This window comes from Podarcis melisellensis, assembly GCF_964234715.1.
Source record: "Podarcis melisellensis genome assembly, chromosome: 13".
NCBI lineage: Eukaryota > Metazoa > Chordata > Lepidosauria > Squamata > Lacertidae > Podarcis > Podarcis melisellensis.
In genome coordinates this window covers 4537485-4558781 of record NC_138545.1, presented here as the reverse complement: position 1 = coordinate 4558781, position 21297 = coordinate 4537485, and the positions used below count along the sequence as shown (strand labels likewise).

At 50.2% G+C, this 21297-nt stretch overlaps 1 protein-coding gene across 1 annotated transcript in view; it reads right to left on the bottom strand.

The window, feature by feature from the left end:
* Positions 1-4004: 4004 nt before the first annotated feature.
* The window catches only part of POLR2A (RNA polymerase II subunit A), a 32963-nt gene continuing 15670 nt past the window's right edge, over positions 4005-21297 (bottom strand). Inside the window, exons 14-29 of the mRNA XM_081886666.1 lie at positions 20229-20432; positions 19873-20095; positions 17558-17741; positions 16630-16801; positions 14808-14913; positions 14298-14503; positions 13006-13230; positions 11634-11880; positions 11417-11517; positions 10963-11067; positions 10642-10824; positions 8994-9197; positions 8040-8226; positions 7432-7545; positions 6146-6295; positions 4005-6052 (exon numbers count right to left, since the gene is read on the bottom strand). Coding sequence (XP_081742792.1) covers positions 4896-6052; positions 6146-6295; positions 7432-7545; positions 8040-8226; positions 8994-9197; positions 10642-10824; positions 10963-11067; positions 11417-11517; positions 11634-11880; positions 13006-13230; positions 14298-14503; positions 14808-14913; positions 16630-16801; positions 17558-17741; positions 19873-20095; positions 20229-20432 — 3768 coding nt within the window. The 3' untranslated portion in view covers positions 4005-4895. The remainder of the gene's footprint in view (positions 6053-6145; positions 6296-7431; positions 7546-8039; positions 8227-8993; positions 9198-10641; positions 10825-10962; positions 11068-11416; positions 11518-11633; positions 11881-13005; positions 13231-14297; positions 14504-14807; positions 14914-16629; positions 16802-17557; positions 17742-19872; positions 20096-20228; positions 20433-21297) is intronic.

The window sequence follows — 21297 nt, the reverse complement described above, 5'->3', positions numbered from 1 at the left end:
GCAGCGCATATGCGCCCCCTCTCTACTTTTAGGCCGATCACGAGTTAACTGTTGCGTACACTGACCTCTCGAGCCGGGAGCCTTAAAATAGGACATTGTGGAAGCAAATCGTCGGAAAAAGACTAGAGAAATGCCAGCTGTGCGTTTTGCAACAGCCTGGTTTTTTTTGGGGGGGGCACATTATTCAGGGAAGTTTTTAATGTGTGACATTTTTATGTATTTTTAATCTTTGTTGGAAGCCGCCCAGAGTGGCTGGGGAAACCAAGCTAGATGGGTATGGTACACATACATACATACATACATACATACATATATACATACATAAAATCACAGGAGAACAGGAGCTGAGGACACCCCCCCCAAACCCCCACACACACAACTCAACTGGAATGCTAAAACCTAAAAAATATCCTATATGCCACAGCAGGTAGGTCTGCAATCATATTTTGGACTGTAACAGTTTCCCCTCCTCTATTCAAAGTGCAGAAGTGGGAGAGAGGGAATCTGTGGTTCTTCAGGTGTTGGAAAACTACAACTCCCATCATCGTCGGTCACGGGCCCCTGTTGGCCGGGGTTGATGGGACTGGGAGTCCAGTGGCACCAGGTAAGCCACACGGTCATTTTATAACACTTGGTAGAAGGATAAAAAATATATAAAATATTGGACGCAAATACATTGACACAGGAGATTTTGAAGGTTAATGTTCAATGGAAACTAGAACTCTCCCTGCTGGGATTAGTGGATATGCAATAAGGTTACCAGACGTCCCCGTTTCCCGGGGGACAGTCCCCAGATTTACAAAATCTATCTATTTAATAAGAAGTGGAAAAGTGTCCCTGGATTCATTGAAAGAAACAACTGGTAACCTTAATACACAACTAGAAAAATATGGAAGGTTATTGCAAGATATGATCAGAGAGGCGAGATTGTACAGATATCCCATATGTTCTTCTTGTTCTCTATTCTATATGTTAAGTCTGCGAGTTGTGCCTATTCGGTCAACTTCAGCTGCTATTGGGAACTCGCTCGTTTTCCATTTTTGGCCAACAAAACACAGGCCGCAGTTGTTGCATACATAAATAACCTTTCCCGACACCTGGGGATTTCATTCTGAATTCTCCCCAACCAAAAGGACTATGGGTTTGTTTTTTAAGGGTTACCATACGCCCAGAATTGCTTCTTCCTCTTTTAAAGCTGTCAAAGTTGGGTGGCCATCCCTGCCTCTTGTTTTAACTATTTGCTATGCGAAAAGTTGGACTGGATGAATCCCTAGCTGGAATTAAGATTGCCGGAAGAAATACTGTATCAACAACCTCAGATATGCAGATGACACAACCTTGATGGCAGAAAGTGAGGAGGAATTAAAGAACCTTTTAATGAGGGTGAAAGAGGAGAGCGCAAAATATGGTCTGAAGTTCAACATCAAAAAAACGAAGATCGTGGCCACTGGTCCCATCACCTACTGGCAAATAGAAGGGGGAGAAATGGAGGCAGTAAGAGATTTTACTTTCTTGGGCTCCATAATCACTGCAGATGGTGACAGCAGTCACACAATTAAAAGACGGCTGCTTCTTGGGAGAAAAGCAATGACAAACCTAGACAGCATCTTAAAAAGCAGATACACCACCTTGCCAACAAAGGTCCATATAGTTAAAGCTCTGGTTTCCCCAGTAGTGATGTATGGAAGTGAGAGCTGGACCATAAAGAAGGCTGATCGCTGAAGAATGGATGCTTTTGAATTCTGGTGCTGGAGGAGACTCTTGAGAGTCCCATGGACGGCGAGAAGATCCAACCTCTCCATTCTGAAGGAAATCAGCCCTGAGTACTCACTGGAAGGACAGATCCTGAAGCTGAGGCTCCAAGACTTTGGCCACCTCATGAGAAGAGAAGACTCCCTGGGAAAGACCCTGATGTTGGGAAAGATGGAGGGCACAAGGAGAAGGGGACGACAGAGGACGAGATGGTGGGACAGGGTTCTTGAAGCTACCAGCATGAGTTTGACCAAACTGCGGGAGGCAGTGGAAGACAGGAGGGCCTGGCGTGCTCTGGTCCAGGGGGCCATGGAGAGGCAGACACCACTAAATGACTCAACAACGTGAAGAAGTCTTTCCTTCCTTTCCATCCTAAATCTTTCCACGCTTCACTGAATTTCCGTGATATTCTAACAACTGGAATCTAGAGGAACGGTGCATTTGATCCTGGACGCCGATTTAAGAGTCGCTGTGACCAGCGAGGCAAAACACAGGCAAGTCTTGCAGCAGGCGAATAACCTCCCCTTTAAAAATCTGCCTTAACTTGGTGGCTGTCACACCAACTTGTAGCCGGGACTGCCATGTGTCTTGCCGAATGCAAGATGGTTCTTTTAAAATTAAGATTCAGAAGCAATACTAACGCAAGTGGTGAGAATATTACAGGATTTATTCCAAACAGCAAGCAGTATATACAGTACCAAACCTCAATCTGCCTCAGGGAGACTATCCCCCAGATAGTCTCGGTCCACAGCACTGCGGCCAAACGGTCTATGTGGAGCGCTTTGCTTGGCACGCTCCAAAGCGAGATTTTTTTATAGACCTGTGTCCTTTTTTTAAAAAACAATTTTTTCCCCCAGTGCAAAATTACAACAAAAATTACAAAAATAAAATAAACAAAACAAAAACAAAGAAAAAACCCCACACACCTACAGAGAAAACCATGCCATCATAATAATCTTTACGTACATATATACATATTGACTTCCTTCCTGTTTTGAGACCTCAACATTTTTATTCTTTCTGAATTGTGTCTATATACCTTTTGCACCGATTCTGAATTTCTTTAACCCTGCAAAGCTTCATTCGTTTAATTTACTTACTACAGAACAATGTTTTTTCCGTATATTCTTTAACACAATCCCATTCTTTTGCTAATTTTTGGTTTGATTGCCCCCTTACGAATGCTGTGAATATTGCCAAATTTATATATTCACAAAGTTTAATCTGCAGTTCTTTTATTGATGGGATTTCCACTCCCCCCCCCCTTCCAGTTTTTTGCTATGAGCATCCTGGCAGCTATTGTTGCATAACTATTTTTGCGTAGTTAGTCTTACGGGACTAACACAGGCTCAACCACAGCTATTCTACATCCAGCAACAAAAAATGCCAGGCCATATATTGAAGGCTTTGCTGAACAGCGTCATCAACACATCAAAGGCCTTTTCACAAGGGATATTGAAAGCAATAAAACACAGAAACCAGTGTCAGGAAGGGATAACCAGATAATTAAAGGTAAAGGTAAAGGGACCCCTGACCATTAGGTCCAGTCGTGGCCGACTCTGGGGTTGCGGCGCTCATCTCGCTTTATTGGCTGAGGGAGCCGGTGTACAGCTTCCGGGTCATGTGGCCAGCATGACTAAGCCGCTTCTGGCAAACCAGAGCAGCGCACGGAAACGCCGTTTACCTTCCCACCAGAGTGGTACCTCTTTATCTACTTGCACTTTGACGTGCTTTCGAACTGCTAGGTTGGCAGGAGCAGGGACCGAGCAACGGGAGCTCACCCATGCGGGGATTCGAACCGCCGACCTTCTGATCGGCAAGTCCTAGGCTCTGTGGTTTAACCAACAGCGCCACCCGCATCCCAACCAGATAATTAATAAAATTATAACAACAATGACAATAATATATTTATACCCCGCCCATCTGGCTGGGTTTCCCCAGCCACTCTGGGCAGCTTCCAACAAAATATTAAAATACAATAGTCTGTCAAACATTAAAAGCTTCCCTAAACAGGGCTGCCTTCAGATGTCTTCTACAAGTCTGGTAGTTGTTTTTCTCTTTGACATCTGGTGGGAGGGCGTTCAACAGGGCGGGTGCCACCACCGAGAAGACCAGAGATGGAAGCTGACTGCATCAGATCCTCGAGCTTACAATAATTCTTCCCCAATATCCCATACACCGTTCAGCTCTACGTGTGAAGAAGCCGCGAAGACGCACGCAACTTAAAAAGAATCTGACAAAGGCACAAGGGCTGGGAGTTTTTAAAAATTATTTTATTTTTTTTTTCTTTCAGAAAGTTAGAGTTTTTGAGCTCACAAGATAAAGCAAGGATTCCAAAACACCCAACAAAATGACAACGGTTTAATTGCCGTGGCCCCGCTCCAGAGGCATACGCGACGAGAGCCAGGGAACAGTTCTGAACTTCCAAACATGCTTTGAAAAAAGGGAGGCAAGTATCAGCCCCCCGACAAAAGTAGAAGACTTAAAAACAACTTCTCTCCCGAGGTTCTTAATCATCGGATCTTCCCCTCCCCTCGACCCCCCCCCCCGCAGAAAAGTGAACACGTTAATGCAATGCACCTTAACCAAAAAACTTTCTCTAAGGTTTTTAAACATAAATAATTCCTGACGGACACGTACGGGAAAAGGTACTATTATCGTCAAAGCTGACGGGAGTCGCCGCAGCTTCCAAATCTCGCGTTTTCGCCTCTCCCGAAGCACGGTTTGCGAGAGGTCGTGAGAGGGGCTCCATCTCGCTGCGCCCCCAAACCCCCCTTCACATGTGAGCTACTCTCCCCCCCCCGAAACAGGGTCCGTGTTTGCTGATTTCACTAGGTAGTCTATGCGATTATTTACAGTATTTCCTTTTTTAAAGATAAAAACGACAAGAGAACGGAGATCAAAACGTTCTCTGTGGGTTTGCGGGATGAAGAGAGAGAGAGAGAGAGAAATAGAGATAGGTATGAGCATTGCAGAATTTCCTTCTGCGCCGGTGTTTTTTTCCAGGCCCCTTGCAAATAGGAGGGTGCCGGGAGCTACCGGAGGTTTCGCCGCCTCCCCAAAGGTTCCCAACGTTTCATCCAATCGCGCCACTCGGAGGTCACCCGCCCACCGGTCTCCGTGGTGACAGGCGCCGCCCGCTCTCAGTTGTCCTCGTCGCTGTCGTCCGGGCTGATGGCCGGGCTGGTGAGGCTGTAGGTGGGCGAGGTGGGGCTGTAGCCGGGGGAGGTGGGCGAGTAGGTGGAGCCCTTTGGAGAGGTGGGCGAGTAGGTGGGCGAGGTGGGGCTGTACTTCGGGGAGGTGGGCGAGTAGGTGGGGCTGGTCGGGCTGTACTTGGGGGAGGTCGGGGTGTAGACGGGCGAGGTGGGCGAGTAGGTGGGGCTGGTCGGGCTGTACTTGGGGGTGGTGGGGCTGTAGGTGGGCGACGTCGGGCTGTATTTCGGCGACGTCGGGCTGTACTTGGGCGACGTCGGGCTGTACTTGGGGCTGGTCGGGGTGTACTCTGGGGAGCTGGGACTGTAGGAGGGGCTGGTCGGGGTGTACTTGGGGCTGGTGGGGCTGTAGCTGGGCGAGCTGGGGCTGTAGCTGGGCGAGGAGGGGGTGTATGTGGGCGACTGCGGGGTGTAGCGGGGGCTAGAGGGGGAGTAGCTGGGCGAGGTGGGGCTGTAGGAGGGGCTGGTCGGGGAGTAGCTGGGCGAGGTGGGGCTGTAGTTGGGAGACGTCGGGGTGTAGTTCGGCGACGTCGGGCTGTAGCTGGGCGAGGTGGGGCTGTAGCTGGGCGAAGTCGGGGTGTAGTTCGGAGACGTCGGGCTGTAGTTGGGGCTGGTTGGAGAGTAACTGGGCGATGTGGGGCTGTAGCTGGGCGATGTGGGGCTGTAGCTGGGGCTTGTCGGAGAGTAACTGGGGGACGTGGGGCTGTAGCTGGGGCTGGTCGGAGAGTAACTGGGGGACGTGGGACTGTAGCTGGGGCTGGTTGGAGAGTAGCTGGGCGATGTGGGGCTGTAGCTGGGGCTGGTTGGAGAATAGCTAGGGGACGTAGGACTGTAGCTGGGGCTGGTAGGGCTGTAGCTGGGCGATGTGGGGCTGTAGCTGGGGCTGGTTGGAGAGTAACTGGGGGACGTGGGGCTGTAGCTGGGGCTGGTAGGGCTATAATTGGGGCTGGTGGGGGAGTACGACGGAGAGGTCGGGCTGTAGGAAGGCGACGTGGGGCTGTAGCTGGGGCTCTGCGGTGTGTACGCTCCAGGGGAACGAGGCTCGTAGGCAGGAGAGGTCGGGGAGTAGCTGGGAGACATAGCGCCACCTAGAGGAAGGGAAGAGGAACAGCCGTCAGTCCAGGTTCCCGGTCTGTTTGTTTTCCCGACAGCGCACTGGAATAATGAATTCTCTCGCTCACCTGGCGATGGGATGTACGGGCTGGAGGGTCCTGGAGAGCCAGGCGAGCCCGGGGTGGGCGACCAGGCTGGAGAATAGCCGGGGCTGAAGCCGCTGGCGTCGGAGGCGGCGCTGGGTGAAAAGCCGGCTGCCCCCGGAGTCATTCCGCTACCTGCACAACCGAGGAAGGAAAAAGGGATTAAGAAACAGGCCCCATGTTGGAGAAAAGAGTTGCACCAAAACGTTCAGGTCTGGGACAACTTGTAGTACTGCAAGAGTCCTGAGCACCATATTTTTCCCTATATAAGACGCACCAGACCACAAGACGCATCTCGTTTTTGGAGGAGGAAAACAAGAAAAAAAGTATTCTGAATCTCAGAAGCCAGAACAGCAAGAGGGATCGCTGCGCAGTGAAAGCAGCAATCCCTCTTGCTGTTCTGGCTTCTGGGATAGCTGCGCAGCCTGCATTCGCTCCACAAGACGCACACACATTTCCCCTTAATTTTTGGGAGGGAAAAAGTGAGTCTTATAGAGCAAAAAATACGGTAATTGCTGGCTGCGGTGGCAACTATTGCAGCCTATAAACAGAAATAATAAATAAGGAGCCACGTGGTCCCCCCACCGCCTGGGTTTTGACAAAGGCCAAACTGCAGTGTGTGGTTGTCTGTGGATCGATCATTTGCTGTGCATAACACCCCCAACAGCCCGTACACACATGACGTTTCCTGCAAGTTATTTCCCTGCCTTTTGCAGTCGGGGGTGCAAGGCCACACGAGGCACGTACGCAGCTGAGGAACCGAATCTCCCGTTTAGGAGCCCAGCCAATGTTTGCAAAGCAATGAAAGGTCAAACACACGGAGTTCATCTATGTGCTTTTTTTCTTTTCGTTTGGCAGGAGAAAGAACGTCGCAAGAAACCCACAAAACCTCTTGGGAGACTATGCAGGTCTCCTTACTTCCCCGAATTTGTGATTTCCCACGGCACGGTCCCAGAGATCCTGGGAAGGAGAGATCCCAAAGCAGGGAAGATTTCGCATCATGGGTTGGGAGCACTGGACGAGGGCCAGAGACACCCAGGTTCAAATCCCCAATTCAAGCCATGAAAGCTTACTGGCCAATGGCCCGGCCTACACAACAGGGACGTTGGGAGGTTAAAACTGGTGCACGTCAAAAACAAATGCATGTTGTTGTGGAGCAACTTGGAACAGAATGCAATATTCCAACCATCTGGGTCAAGCTCAAACCTGCAACTAATAATTCCAAGAGGGGGCATTTGTGTAGGCGGAAGACCCCCCTCTCCGATACGTACCAACACTAGGAGACCATGCCCCATAGGCTGGTGTTGCGCCTTGGTTCCAGGGGGTCATGGCGGGCGACATTCCCCCCATGGGGCTGGGAGCTGACCCAAAGAACATGCCGGTAGCTGTTAAGGAATGGAATGGAGTTAGAGAGGATTGGAAATTGGTGTCTACAGAGACCCTCTTGCGTCCACTTACCTAAATCTACTGCCCTAAACTCTCGCTTTTATCCTGCCCTCTGAAACACACATTTCTAAAAGGAAGATGCCCTGCTTTCCTTGATATTCAGCCTCACGAGCCGGAGCACACCTCCCTCGCCCCCAAGGAAACGGCTGTGAAGCAAAACGTTGCACGCTTTTAAGCTGCCGATACGCGGGCGTCTGTTTCAGAGAAGCGAAAAATTCCTTCAAGGGAGGAAACGGTCGCTTGGAGTCACCCGCCCATGCCCGCCTCGCTCCTCTCTACTTAAGTCCTCTGTGGTGGGCGCTTGCTTGCGCATGCCCTGTTGTGCCAACTCCCAGAATCCCCTGCACCGCCCACATGAAACCTGCCTCTTTCTTCTCAAGAGAACCCCAGATTTCCTTGCTCCCGGACCAGCAAGCGCAGCAGGTTGACTTACGTCCGCCCACGCCAAGTCCCGGGATGTTGGTGGGGATCTCCATGCCGTATTTGCACTTCTCGGCGTCCAAGAGGAGGTCGAAGCAGCCGGTGCCCGCCGGGGCCAGCTGGCCCAGCATGATGTTCTCCGAGACGCCCTTCATGGGGTCGCTTTCGCCGTGGGCAGCCGCTTCCATGAGCACGTCAACCTGCAGGGGGCAGCGGAGGGCAGGGCGAGTCAAAGGGTGGCACGCTAGCTCCCCCAAGTGGCGGGAGAGGGACATTCTGTTAGAATTCCTGCTCCGTGATTGCAGTCATGGGATTGTTGTCTATCACATGACGGTGTATGTTTTGACTCCACAAAGTGGGAAGGGACGGAGACAGGATGTTTGTGTTACAGTGGTACCTCTGGTTACATACGCTTCAGGTTACAGACTCTGCTAACCCAGAAATGGTGCTTCAGGTTAAGAACTTTGCTTCAGGGTGAGAACAGAAATTGTGATCCGGCAGCGCGGTGGTAGCAGGAGGCCCCATTAGCTAAAGTGTTGCTTCGGGTTAAGAACAGTTTCAGGTTAAGAACGGACCTCCGGAACGAATTAAGTACTTAACACGAGGTACCACTGTACTGTGTTCCGTGAAGTAGGACTATTGTCCTTTGTTCTTTCTCTTTGCTGTCTGATGCTAGAGAGAGAGGGAGCCATGTAGCAGTGCTCCCTGTGTGTTTATATGTAAATAAAGTAGATTAGCCAAAATGCTGAGGTCAGTCACGCAAGATGAACAGACTCTGTGGATCCCTAAGTGTGCCGATGCCTGTTGGCATCGGTCGCTGTGATGTTCGGGCTGAAGAAAGCTTTTGAAGCAATCGACCAGGAGGGAGAAAACGTGCCAGTCAGGCATTTGTCTCTGCCAGGGTCCTACTCGAGTGTAGGCTGAGCTCCTGACAAATTCCTGGCCCTTCCCCCCCCCGAAAACTCACCGTCTCTTCGAAGGAGCACTTCATGAGGGGCCCCGTGTCCTGGCGGTTGACGCCGTGCCGGGTGATGGCCATCAAGTGGCCGCGGCAAGTCATGGTGTCGCAGAGCAGCGCCAAGTGGCGGTAGTTGACGTAGGAGCCGTCAAAGGAGATGACGTGGTAGAGCTCCCTCTCCAGGGCTTTCCTGACGGCCTCGATGCCCAGCACCTGCAAGGGCGAGGAGAGGCAGGCTGCCACAGTTGCAAAGAGGGCCCCCCCAAAAAACTGCGCTACCAGATCCCCTCCCTTAAATCTTCACCTCGGAGGGAGCGCCTTCTCCCTTTCTCTCTCTCACACAAACACGAGATCGCCTTGCCCCATTATGAGCCAACTTGGCCACTTCAATTGGTGGAATTGGCACTGTGCAGGTGGCACCTGATACCCGTTCCACATGCGCAAGAGAACCATCTTTTAGTGCGCTTTGGAACTCCCTGCCTGTTGAAGCCTCTCACCGCACTGCTTTCCAAAGTTTAGACAAGCCTAGCCAGAAAGCTGATGCGAGCGCAAATCTGCTTTCGGTCCACTGTTATTTTAAATACCTTAAATTACTGTTAATTTTGCTCGGCAATAATGTCATCGTTGCATCTTTTCTGTAAACCGCTTTTGAAGTTGTTATTGTTGCTTTTGCAGTCAAGTGGTTGTTATAAGAATTTTAATATAATATATTCTCAGTAAATAGTCTCAAATATATAATAAATATTCATAAATGCACACGCATCTAAATATATGAACCATGTGTCAGAAATAGTATGGAAGAATAATCCTGAAACCATTTTGATTTCTCCCAGTGACCTCAGATATTCCTCTGCAGTAAGGGAGGCAAATGGGGGAAAGCCTTCCCATTGTCTTTTTGGTTCACAAATCCTGTCTTAAGGGCGTATTTGCGTAGGAATAGGGTGAGCCTGTGACCTGGACTCAGGAGCTAAAGTATTAACCATCACAAAAGAATGGCCAGGCTGCCTAGGTAATTCAATCAGTGACCATTATCAGGTCTCCTGGCAGACAAGATTTCTGCTGTAGACCGCCTCCTTCTGTGATGTATGCATGATGTTTTGGGGGGTGGTCTTGGGCTACAGGGTGGGTAATATAAGGGCTTCAAGCGTCAATATAAGGGCTTGCGCACCATTGTTCAGGGTTCCTCCTCCCTCCTGCGTGTGGAGAGTGGGGACCCTGTTGCAACAGTTCAATAAAGATCAGGCTTACTAGCTGCTTTGCTTCTCAATATACTCTGGTTGGCCTCTGTTGTATTCTCCTACCGATAGGGAACCCACTTAAGGACTCTTGGGATACACCATAAGGGAAAGGGGGCAGTTTTTCTTATAACAAGAATAAATAACTGCACTCAGTTCTATCAGTCTTACTAGCCGCTTTGCTTCTCAAATATACTTTGGTTGGTCTCTGTTATTTCCTCCTACCGACAGGCAACCCTCAAGGACTCTTTACAGGCTCCAGAATACCCCATAAGGGAAAAGAAGCAGTTTTTTCCCTTGTAACACGCTGTATGCATCATATAAAATTAATAAACGAATGAACATGCCCTATCGCAGATGGAGGGGCTGCTCCCCTCCCACGAAACCCCAGAATGTGCCCCCTCCTGGCCGTAGATACCCACCGTGAAGATCTCCACAATGTCGTTGGAGGTCGTGCGCACGGGGTCCACATCCTTCTCGCTCAGCACCCGCATGAGGCTGACGCCGTCTGTCTCCAGAATCCACTCCTGCAAGGCCTTAAACTCCCCATCCTCCGTGATTATGATCTTCTTCTTGTTGTCCGTCTGGGGCAGGTGCATGTAGACCTAGGGGGGGAGATAGAGGGCAAAAAGTGGGGTCAGAGTGCGCTCGGAGGGAGCCCCTATCATGCTCAGGTAGGGAGGCGATTGTGGGAGCCAGCTGGGTTCTGCAGAGTGCGAATGCTGCCTGCCGCCCAGGCTCACCTTGCTGATCTGTTCGATGCCCTGAAGCGTCATGTCCGTCAGCATGTTGGACTCAATGCAGCGGAGGAAGACGTCGTCGTCCATCTTGTCCACAACTTCCTCCTCCTGTAAGCCGCGCGAGAGGGAGGGGAGGAGGCAGAAAGTGTCAGCCCTGTTGTTTGCCTTATATATTCTTTTCCAACAAATTGTAATAGCACCATACATTCCCTTTGACTCTGCCGAGTCGCGACTCCCCTCCCCCCCCCGGTATATTTGTCCTCTTTCCATCACGCACATCATTCTCATATTAGTACTATTATACACCTTTTTGTCTTTCCCCTGTTTGATATATTATTTTTCATTAGTCTAATTAGCTCAGTTTGAGTTGTATGGAAGTATGGAAGGTTGAAAACCTTTAATAAAGTAGATTTAAAAGGCTTCATTCAAAGACCGGACCACCCCCCCCCCCGCTCACCTCTTGCATCTTGTTTTCGTCGCTGTTCATGATCCGGATCCGCAGCACCAACTTCTCTGCGTTGTCATCGTTGAAAATGCAGTTGAGGTCGTCCCCAAAGCCTGCAAAGGGAGGAGGGAAGGAAGGTTGAGCTCCTGGGCTGAAGAGCAGACCGCAACACCTTCTCTAGAATGGGTTTTGGGGGGGGGCTAATCCCAACCCTGCCCCTCCTTCTCACCAGCATTGATCTTCTCGGCGATCTGCTCCATGGTGAGCTTGCGGTCAGTCATATGCTTGCGGTCCAGCTCCACGCGCAGCAGCCAGGGGGAGATGCGGGTGACGTCAAAGTCGGGCATCTCGTAGTAGACGTTCACCCAATCCTGGTCCTCGGCCACCACCGTGTTCTGCGGGTTGGGGTCGTAGTAGATGGCGGTGTTGGCAGTCACCTTGCGGAGGGTCGTGTGCTCCAGGCGGCAAAGGATGTCCTGGGAAGAAGACGGACCCCCGGGAAAGTAGGGGGTAGGGGAGAGAATGGGGTGAAGACTCCTGGCCTCGAGAGCACCTAGCCTTACCCTCCTGCCAACCACAAAGCTGCCCCTTTCCACTCAATTCATTTTTTTGGGGGGGGGGGAGGGAAGCAAGTTCTGTGCGTAACAAGCTAAACTTGGGCCGTCTCCTGCAATTCATCAGTTAACCTGCGGGGATCAGGCACACAGGGAAACCTCGCTGCCCACGAAACAGCAAATGGATAAAGGGGACCGCACAGAGCTTAGCGATGCTTCGAAATCCTTTTGTGTTTAAGATGAGCATCCACAGAAATAAACTTGTATCAGTAATAAAAACACATTCTATTTTATTGGGTCGTTTTGGAATGATTCCCCCAGCGCTTGCTTCTTTCTCTGCTTATGATACAATGTATTTCCACCTGTAATGTGGATTTAACCCTGTAGGAGTACGTTTTTATTGATGTAAAGGTAAAGGGTAAATGGGCCCCTGACCATTAGGTCCAGTCGTGGCCAACTCTGGGGTTGTGGCACTCATCTCGCTTTATTGGCTGAGGGAGCCGGCGTACAGCTTCTGGGTCATGTGGCCAGCATGACTAAGCTGCTTCTGGCGAACCACAGCAGCGCACGGAAACGCCGTTTACCTTCCCGCTGGAGCGGTACCTATTTATCTACTTGCACTTTGACGTGCTTTCGAACTGCTAGGTTGGCAGGAGCTGGGACCGAGCAACGGGAGCTCACTCCGTCGCGGGGATTCGAACCGCCGACCTTCTGATCGGCAAGTCCTAGGCTCTGTGGTTTAACCCACAGCACCACCTGCGTCCCACTTTTATTGATGTAGACCATTAAAAAACTATTTTTTTGATGACACGGTGGTACTAAAAAGTTTCAGCAACTACTAAATGAACAGGAAGGTTTGCAGCTTCTGCTGGAAAGGGACCCAGAAGCAGAAGGAAAAGACCATGACTGTGAGTGTGGAGTCGTTTGAGAAAAAGGCCTTTGGAGGCTACAAGGGATGTGAAAAATTTTCAGCCAACAGGCAGAGTCTCCTTTTGCTCCACCCCACCCCACTCCTTTCCTGCCTTTTCTCCTCCTCTGGATCCTTACCTTGGCCCTCTCGGCATCTCGGGCGGACTGCCCCAGCAGGAAGACGGTCAGCGAGGGGGTCTTGGGCTTCTTGGAGATGTTGATCAGCTCCTTGAGTCGGGGCACGCCCAGCGTCACGTTCTTGGCTGAGACACCGGCGTAGTGGAAGGTGTTCAGGGTCATCTGAGTGGCCGGCTCGCCCAGGGACTGGGCAGCCAGCGCCCCCACCATCTCGCCAGGGTGAGCCTGCGGGAGGATGGGCAAAGAGGGAATGAGGGGCCGCCCAGCCATGGCTTTATACAGTAAGCCAGTCTGGACCCTGGCAGACCAGGGTTCCAATCCCCGCCCAGCCAAGAAGCCCATTGGGTGGACTTGGGCCAGTCATTCACTCACTCTCAGCTTAACCTATCTTCTAGGGTTGTTGTGCAGTTAAAATGGAGAGGAGAACCTATCAGCGATATTCTTATGGTGCAGCCACATGGAGACCCATTTTGCTCATTTTTCATTAACCACAGTTTAGTGTTACGTCTAAACCATGCTTAACCTAAACTATGTTCAAACAAGCTGCAAAGCAGGGTGGATAAAAATCAATGATTTTTAAAACTATATATATGAAAAAATGGATTTTTAAAAATTTAAATTAAATATTTTTGGAGGGAATTTTTTTTCCTAAAGACAGTTTTCTATTTAAGTTACATTATAGTCCAAAGGCTATTCGTCAGGAAATAAGGATTTGTTTTAAGTTTTTCATGTGTGCTAAAAACTCAGTCTTAAGTGTTTTTTTTTAATGTTTAACCACATCAGTTAGCAAACATGGATACGTATGCCATAATGTTACTGTTTTAGTTAAATAAATTATTTAAATTGTTATTAAGGGAATGATTATTTTTCTCCTTCCAATAAAGTACAGCAGAAAAGTTGTCCGAATATAAACAGTTAACTTATTAAACCTCACAATAATTTCACTGTCTATGTATTTCTAATAGCATAAGCAAATCAGTAATTTTTGCTACAAAACTACTCTGAAAATTTATCATTCCAAAAACGAAACCGTCTGGTTGCAAATATTAAGATTATACAATGAGTCTTGCTGTAAAAAAAAAAAGATTTAAATCAAGTCTTGCTGACGAGTGATTTAAATCAAACCCACCCGGCTGCAAAGCCTTGAATTTCAAACATAGCTTGGCTATAAATTTGAAAACGATCTTGTTCAACTGGTTTGGGTTATGTCTCTCAAGAGTCCCTTAAAAACTTTTTAATTTTCCCCCTGGAGGGAGCCAAACCTCCAGGACGGAACCCAGCCAGGTACTCACAATGGCCTGGTTGAATTTGGACTCGATCTCGCCCAGCAGCCAGTCGAAGGCTTCCCCGCTGAGGCGGAACTCCTCAATCATGCGCCGGCTGCAGAGTGTGGAGCGCAGGTGGATGTTGAAGAGGAGTGTGGCGTTCTCCTGCGCCTGTTTGCTGAGGGGGTCGTCCCCGTTCACAATCACCAGTTTCTTGCTGAGCTCCTTGACGCCTGTCGCAGGAAGCAGAGAAAGGCAGGAGGGGCTGAGCTGGGAGATTGTGGCTCGCTTGTTCTCGGCAAGTTAATATATCCCGGCCTTGTTCCAGCCGCGTTCTACATCTTTTCCCCCCTCCCGGGAGACCCGGCTGAATTATTCACGTCGGAAAAGAGTCACTGGATTCGGCAGCGTGGCAAGGAAGCCCAACGGAGGAGCCCGGCTGCAGATTTCCCCTGGCAGGCTGGTGTGTGTGTGTGTGTGTCGTCCTCCCCTCCCCTGCTCTCGCCACCGGTTTCTGCCCCTCCCTGCCAAACTCACCATCCACCACTTTGATAGGATGCAGGTCGGACGGCAGGCGTGTGTTGATGTGGAAGATCTTCTGTGCATTCCAAATCATGCGCAGCAAGTTGCATGGGAGAACCACCTATGTGGGAATAGAGAGTTAGGAACTGGGCACTACCAGGTGCGGCCATCGCCCAATGCTGCCCCCTCCACCACCAGCCAGACTCCTCCTTTTAACCTCTCACTGCTTTTCCAGCAGGGCGTATCCTATACCACCAAGCTTATGACGGCATTTCATATATTAAACAAACAGGTAACAATGGAAATATCGTACAGTTGTACCTCAGCTCCCGAACGCCTTGGGAGACGAACGTTCCAGCTCCCGAACGATCAAAAACCAGAAGTGTTTCAGTTTTTGAATGTTCTTTTGGAATCTGAACGTCCAGTGGGGCTTCAGCAGTTTCCGATTGGCTGCAGGAAGCTCCTGCAGCCAATCAGAAGCCACGCTTTGGTTTCCAAATGTTTTGGAAGTTGAATGGACCTCTGGAACAGATTCTGTTTGACTTCCAAGGTACGACTGCACTGCCAATATGTAACTTGATCTCCAATTTTATTTTTCTCTACGGTTTTCGTTGTATGGTTTTCTATGTGTGATTGCTGTACACCATACCCTAAATGTTTTTTTAAAAATAAATTTTATATTCCTTTTTTTTTTAAAAAAACTGAGTAATAAATAGTCCAAGGCAAGGCGAAGCAGAACAACAAAATGGGTTGATTAATTTTGCTATGGATTTATGTAAAGAGGGTGGTTTGGGGGGCGAGGAGAGAGGCATGAGTTAGAAAACCCTAATTCGGTCCAGTAATCCCTGCATCTTTGCATATTACAACTTATTACATGCCTTCACCCTAAGCTCCTGGGGTAGGTCACAGCCATTAAATCGCAGCATTGAAAGACAATTATTAAAAACAGCTTGAAGCAACTTAAAATTACTGCTCCAACATTTTTCTTGCTTTCAAAATCAAGATTTGCTCGTGCCACACCTAGTTTTTTTTTTACTGGTAAGAAATATATTGGAAAACACAACTAAGGTGGTCCTCGCTATCCCTTGACGCTCTAGCTCTTATTTTGAAAAGGTATCTATCTGTATTATGCAAATAAATGAAATTATCTTGATGCTATGCTACATGACACTGAAATGTTCAAATGCTGCTTTGATTGCGCTCAGTGGCGTAGCGTGCGTTGTCAGCACCCGGGGCAAGGCAAGTAATTTGCGCCCCCTAACCCCTAACCTGCCGCCGCTGCCAGCTTCTTCTTGCTGCTGCCTGGGTTGGTCTGGTGTGGTTCTCTCCCGCGCTCAGCGCTGTGCTGGGCCGCCGCTGCACTGTCCCTCCCCCAGATAGTCCCTCGCTCTCTCTCCGCACCGCACGCCTGGCACCCACCCCCTCCACAGTGGTCGGCGACCTGGCTGCTCGGATCGGATTCGCACAGCCAGCACTGCAGTGAGAGAGTGAGTGAGTGAGCCAGGTAGGGGCAGAGAGCTGCAAGTGCGAGCGCGCGCCCCCAAATGTTGCGCCCGGCCCCACCTGCATCCCCCACGCTACGCCACTGATTGCCCTTGAATCTTCCTGCCACGCCAAGGTGAAAGACCACACCCTTTGAGAACCGCGGAACTAGCGCATCCAGGAAGCGGAGAAGGAATGTCCACACATGCGGGGTTGGGGTTTTTTGGGGGGTGGGGGCATAAAAAACCACCCTGCTGAACCAGACCAGAAACACCATCTGCACTAGGAGTTACCAAGGGTCTCTTCCTGCCCAGCCGGCCACCTGGGGGTCAAGACAAGGCCGGACTAGCCTCACCTTGCTGTCTCCCGTAGGGAAGATGACCCTCAGCACCTCCCGATCGGCCTTCATCTTCTCGAACTCCCTCTCCAGCTCATTCTGGATGTGGGCGTTGCTGAGAATGTCCTTCACCATCTCCTCCTGCAGGGTGCGCCGCAGAGCCCGCTCATTGGTGTAGTCGAATTTGAACCTGGGGAGGGGGGAAGATGGAGGAGAAGAGACCTTCAAGAGGACCGCTGCGATGCTCTGGATATTTCCAGGACACCCAAAGCCTGGACCGAGCAACAAAGCAAAGCCACGGTCTGCTACTGGGAACAGGGGCTCCTGCTGCAATAGAGGGGCGGTGTGTTTGTTTTGCCAGCTGAAAATACCGTATTTTTCGCTCTATAAGATGCACCAGACCACAAGACGCACCTAGTTTTTGGAGGAGGAAAACAAGAAAAAAAAATATTCTGAATCTCAGAAGCCAGAACAGCAAGAGGGATCGCTGCACAGTGAAAGCAGCAATCCCTCTTGCTGTTCTGGCTTCTGGGATAGCTGCGCAGCCTGCATTCGCTCCGTAAGACGCACACACATTTCCCCTTACTTTTTAGGAGGGAAAAAGTGAGTCTTATAGAGCAAAAAATACGGTAATTCCTTGCATGTGTCTGGCTGTTGCAGCCCATCTGAGACCGCAGTAAGAAAAGACAGAATTTCGAGAGGCATCCTATAGCTTGGCCTTCCCCAACCTCAGTTCTTCTCCTTTACAGGCGACTCTACTGACATAGAAGCTGTTTGCGCTGAGCTCCCGCGTTGCCCAGCGCACATCAGGATTCCCCAGGCCCATAAACAGGGGGGAGAGAGCGCAAATCCTGTGCAACGTGGGAGCAATGGAATAAAAGTTTGGGGGTGGCGGGGGGAGGACTCATCCATGCACGCAGAAGGAAACCCCCGAGGCAAGACTCACTTCTTCTCAAAGGCCTTGTTGGAAGGCTTGAGCGTGGCCAGGTTCTGGAATTCCACACTCTCCCCCGCCAGCCCGTCCTCGCCGTAGCGCAGCTGCACCACCTGGTTGATGGAATTGCGGACCGTGGCGTCGTACTTCACCATCACGGACTCCATGGACTTGATCAGCCGCCGCTGGATGTAACCTGGCCGTGGGGCAGAGGAGGAGATTAGCAAGAACCCCGGTGCGCCCCACAGATCCTCCATATCTATCTATCTATCTATCTATCTATCTATCTATCTATCTATCATCTTTTTTATTAAATTTTCTGTTTTACAATTCAAAAGACTCATTTAAACATCCTTAGAATATTGACGACTTCCCTTCTCTTTCCATGGCTCATTTTGCATACCATAAAATCCCTGCAAAAACTATACCATTCAGTGTTCCATTACTGCATTCATCAAAACTTGTTTACACTGTTGAATTTATCTTAATGCTGCCCACGTTTTCAAGTGTACACAATTTCCCAAGAATTTCTGAAGAAGTGTGCATGCACACGAAAGCTCATACCAAGAACTAACTTAGTTGGTCTTTAAGGTGCTACTGGAAGGAATTTTTTTTGTTTTGACAATTTCCCATGTATTCAATAAATGTTTTCCAACCTCCTCTAAACATTTGTTCACCTTGTTCTCCTATTCTATACGTTAAGTGTGCAAGCTGCGCACATTCCGTCAGCTTAAGTTGCCATTCTTCTTTGGTTGGGACCTCGCTCGCTTTCCATTTTGGGGCTGACAAAACACAGGCCGCAGTAGTGGCGTACATAAATAACCTTTTTTGACAGCTGGGAATTGCTGTCTGAATTATCCCCAAGAAAAAGGACTCGGGGTTTCTTTTGGAAATGTACTTTTAAACATTTTTTTTTCCAATTCATTATGGATTATTTCCCAATATGCTTTTACAAGACCACCACATTCAAGTCCACACAAGTCCTTCTGACTTCTGGGTGAAGAGGGGAGCTGTTTTTTGCCAGTGCTCTCATGGACCACACCTGGGCTACAATATCTGTCCAAGAGCCAGAGAGTCCCATCTCTGGAAAACGAATGCCTGGACATCTCCCGGTTGAGGCCAGTTACCAAGCAAAAGTGTTTTAAGTTACCGAGATTGCTCTGTGTGTGATGACCTCTAGTCTTTATCTCACTAACTGGCACCCGTGCTGCATCTTCATGGGGCAGTGTAATCATTGGCAATGGTAAGGGTTCTTGGGTCCCGCTTCTCGAGTTCCCAAGGGGTCCCATTTTGCTAACAGTATTTTCCTTTCCTAAATGGCTTTCATTCTACCCAATCATTAATCCATCTACTTCTTCATTTTGGGTCTGCATGTTTGGGGGCCTCCTGTGGTGAAACAGGTCAGTGCATTTCGCTGTTAACCAGAAGGTTCGTGGTTGGAGCACACCCAGGGATGGCCGTGGGGAGAATAATTGCATTGCAGGGGGGTGTTTGGACTAGATGACCCTAGGGGTCCCTCCCACCTCTAGAATTCTGATGTGGGTTAAAGCCTTGGTTCTAAACCAGTGTCTCGGACACATTTTTGGTCACATCTGTGACTGTACAGTTTGTCTGCCTTGACGCCCCAGAAGCAGAGAGAGGCAATTTAACTCTTGCTCCTTGGGACGCAGGTGGCGCTGTGGGTTAAACCACAGAGTCTAGGACTTGCTGATCAGAAGGTCGGCGGTTCGAATCACCACGACGGGGTGAGCTCCCGTTGCTTGGTCTCTGCTCCTGCCAACCTAGCAGTTCGAAAGCAGGTCAAAGTGCAAGTAGATAAATAGGTACCACTCTGGCAGGAAGTTAAACAGCATTTCCGTGCGCTGCTCTGGTTCGCCAGAAGCGGCTTAGTCATGCTGGCCACATGACCCGGAAACTGTACACTGGCTCCCTCGGCCGGTAAAGCGAGATGAGCACCACAACCCCAGAGTCGTCCGTGACCAGACCTAATGGTCAGGGGTCCCTTTACCTTTTACCTTGGGGGGTTTGGGGGGCATCTGGAGCACAGCCTGAGATCTCCTGGCTCACACTGGACAAGCAAAAGAAGAGTGGTGTCCTACCTAACAGGGTTGCTTTTACCCCCTGGGTGCTGGTGCCCCGTCTAAACCACCAAGGAAACACTGGCCTGGATTTAGGGGTAAGGTTTTCTGAATTCCTGGATTGAACCTGATTTTCCCACGCAGGATGGGAGGATGAATCCCGGTTGCTGAAAGAACAGCACTAAACCACCAACTGGAGCCATGTAGCCCTCTCTCTTCTCCCCCCCCCGCCCCTCCCTCCAAACCCACCTGTTTCAGCTGTTTTGACAGCCGTGTCGATCAGCCCCTCTCGGCCCCCCATGGCATGGAAGAAGAACTCCGTCGGGGTGAGACCGGCCAGGTAGGAATTCTCCACGAAGCCCCTGCTCTCGGGGCCGTAGTCGTCCTTGATGAAGTGGGGCAGCGTCCGATGCTTGAAGCCAAAGGGGATGCGCTTCCCTTCCACGTTCTGCTGCCCCACCACAGCAATGACCTGTGGGGAGAAGGGCGGAGAGGCAGGGCAGTCACCCAAAGTGCCTGGCGTCCGGCGGAACAGGAAGGCCGGCTGCCATGTCTGGGGTCCATCCGTCCACCCACCCACCATGTTCCTGGAGGGTGAGGCCTACCTGCGAGATGTTAATCTTGGAGCCTTTGGCTCCCGACACCACCATGGACTTGAAGTTGTTGTACTCAGAGAGGGACTTCTGGGCGGACGAGCCGGTCTTGTCTCGGGCATCATTCAGGATCCTGTTGACCTGGTTCTCAAAGGTCTGCCTCAGCGTGTTGCCAGGGGTGGGCTCCAGTTCATTGTTGTGGGCCTTCTCGATCACCTGGAGTCAGGTGAGAAAAAAAGGGGGGGGGGGAAGAGTCTCAGAACAGGCGCCTTCCCCCAGGACAAGGCAAGCCCACCCAAGCCTATGGGATTGCTCTCCCCTTTCCTCTCCATCCTACCCAAACGCAACCCTCCCTTCCCTCGCCAGTGTGGTGTAGCGTTTAGAGTGTCAGTCCAGGGTTCAAATCTCCACTCGGGTGCGAAGCTCGCAGGGTGGGCCTTGGGCCTGTCACTGCCTCTCTCAACCTAACCTACCTCAGAGGGTTGTTGCGAGGGAGAGAGGAGGGCGAGGCAAGCCACCCTGAGGTCCTTTGAGGAAAGGTGGGCTATAGATACAATGAATAAACAAACCCATCTCTGCTGGATCCCACAGAGCTCTGTGAAAACCATCTCTATAAGGAATAATAAATAATAACAACAACAATTTATTATTTATACCCCTCTCATCTGGCTGGGCCTCCCCAGCCATTCTGGGTGGCTTCCAACAAAATATTAAAATACAGTAATGCACCAAACATTAAAAACTTCCCTAAACAGACAGTATCCCCCCTAACTCCACCCCGACGTACCCCTTGAAAATTGCCAATGGTCTTGTGAACCACCTGGCAGTTTTTCTATCTACTGTGTGTGTGTGCTCTGCTAGGTGCTGTGCGGCTTTTAACCACCTTGCTTTCTAACACATGCGCTGCAATGAAACCTGCGGACCACAGTTTGGGAACCTCTGGTGTCGATTCCCCCCCGGCTCCCGATCTACAGGCCAAGGGCAACCAGCCTGAAGCACTGCTGGCGGATTCAGAAGGAAGCACGCCGTGGCCTTGAGCTCAGGTCCTTAACTGCTATGGCGGAATAATGATGAGCCCCCA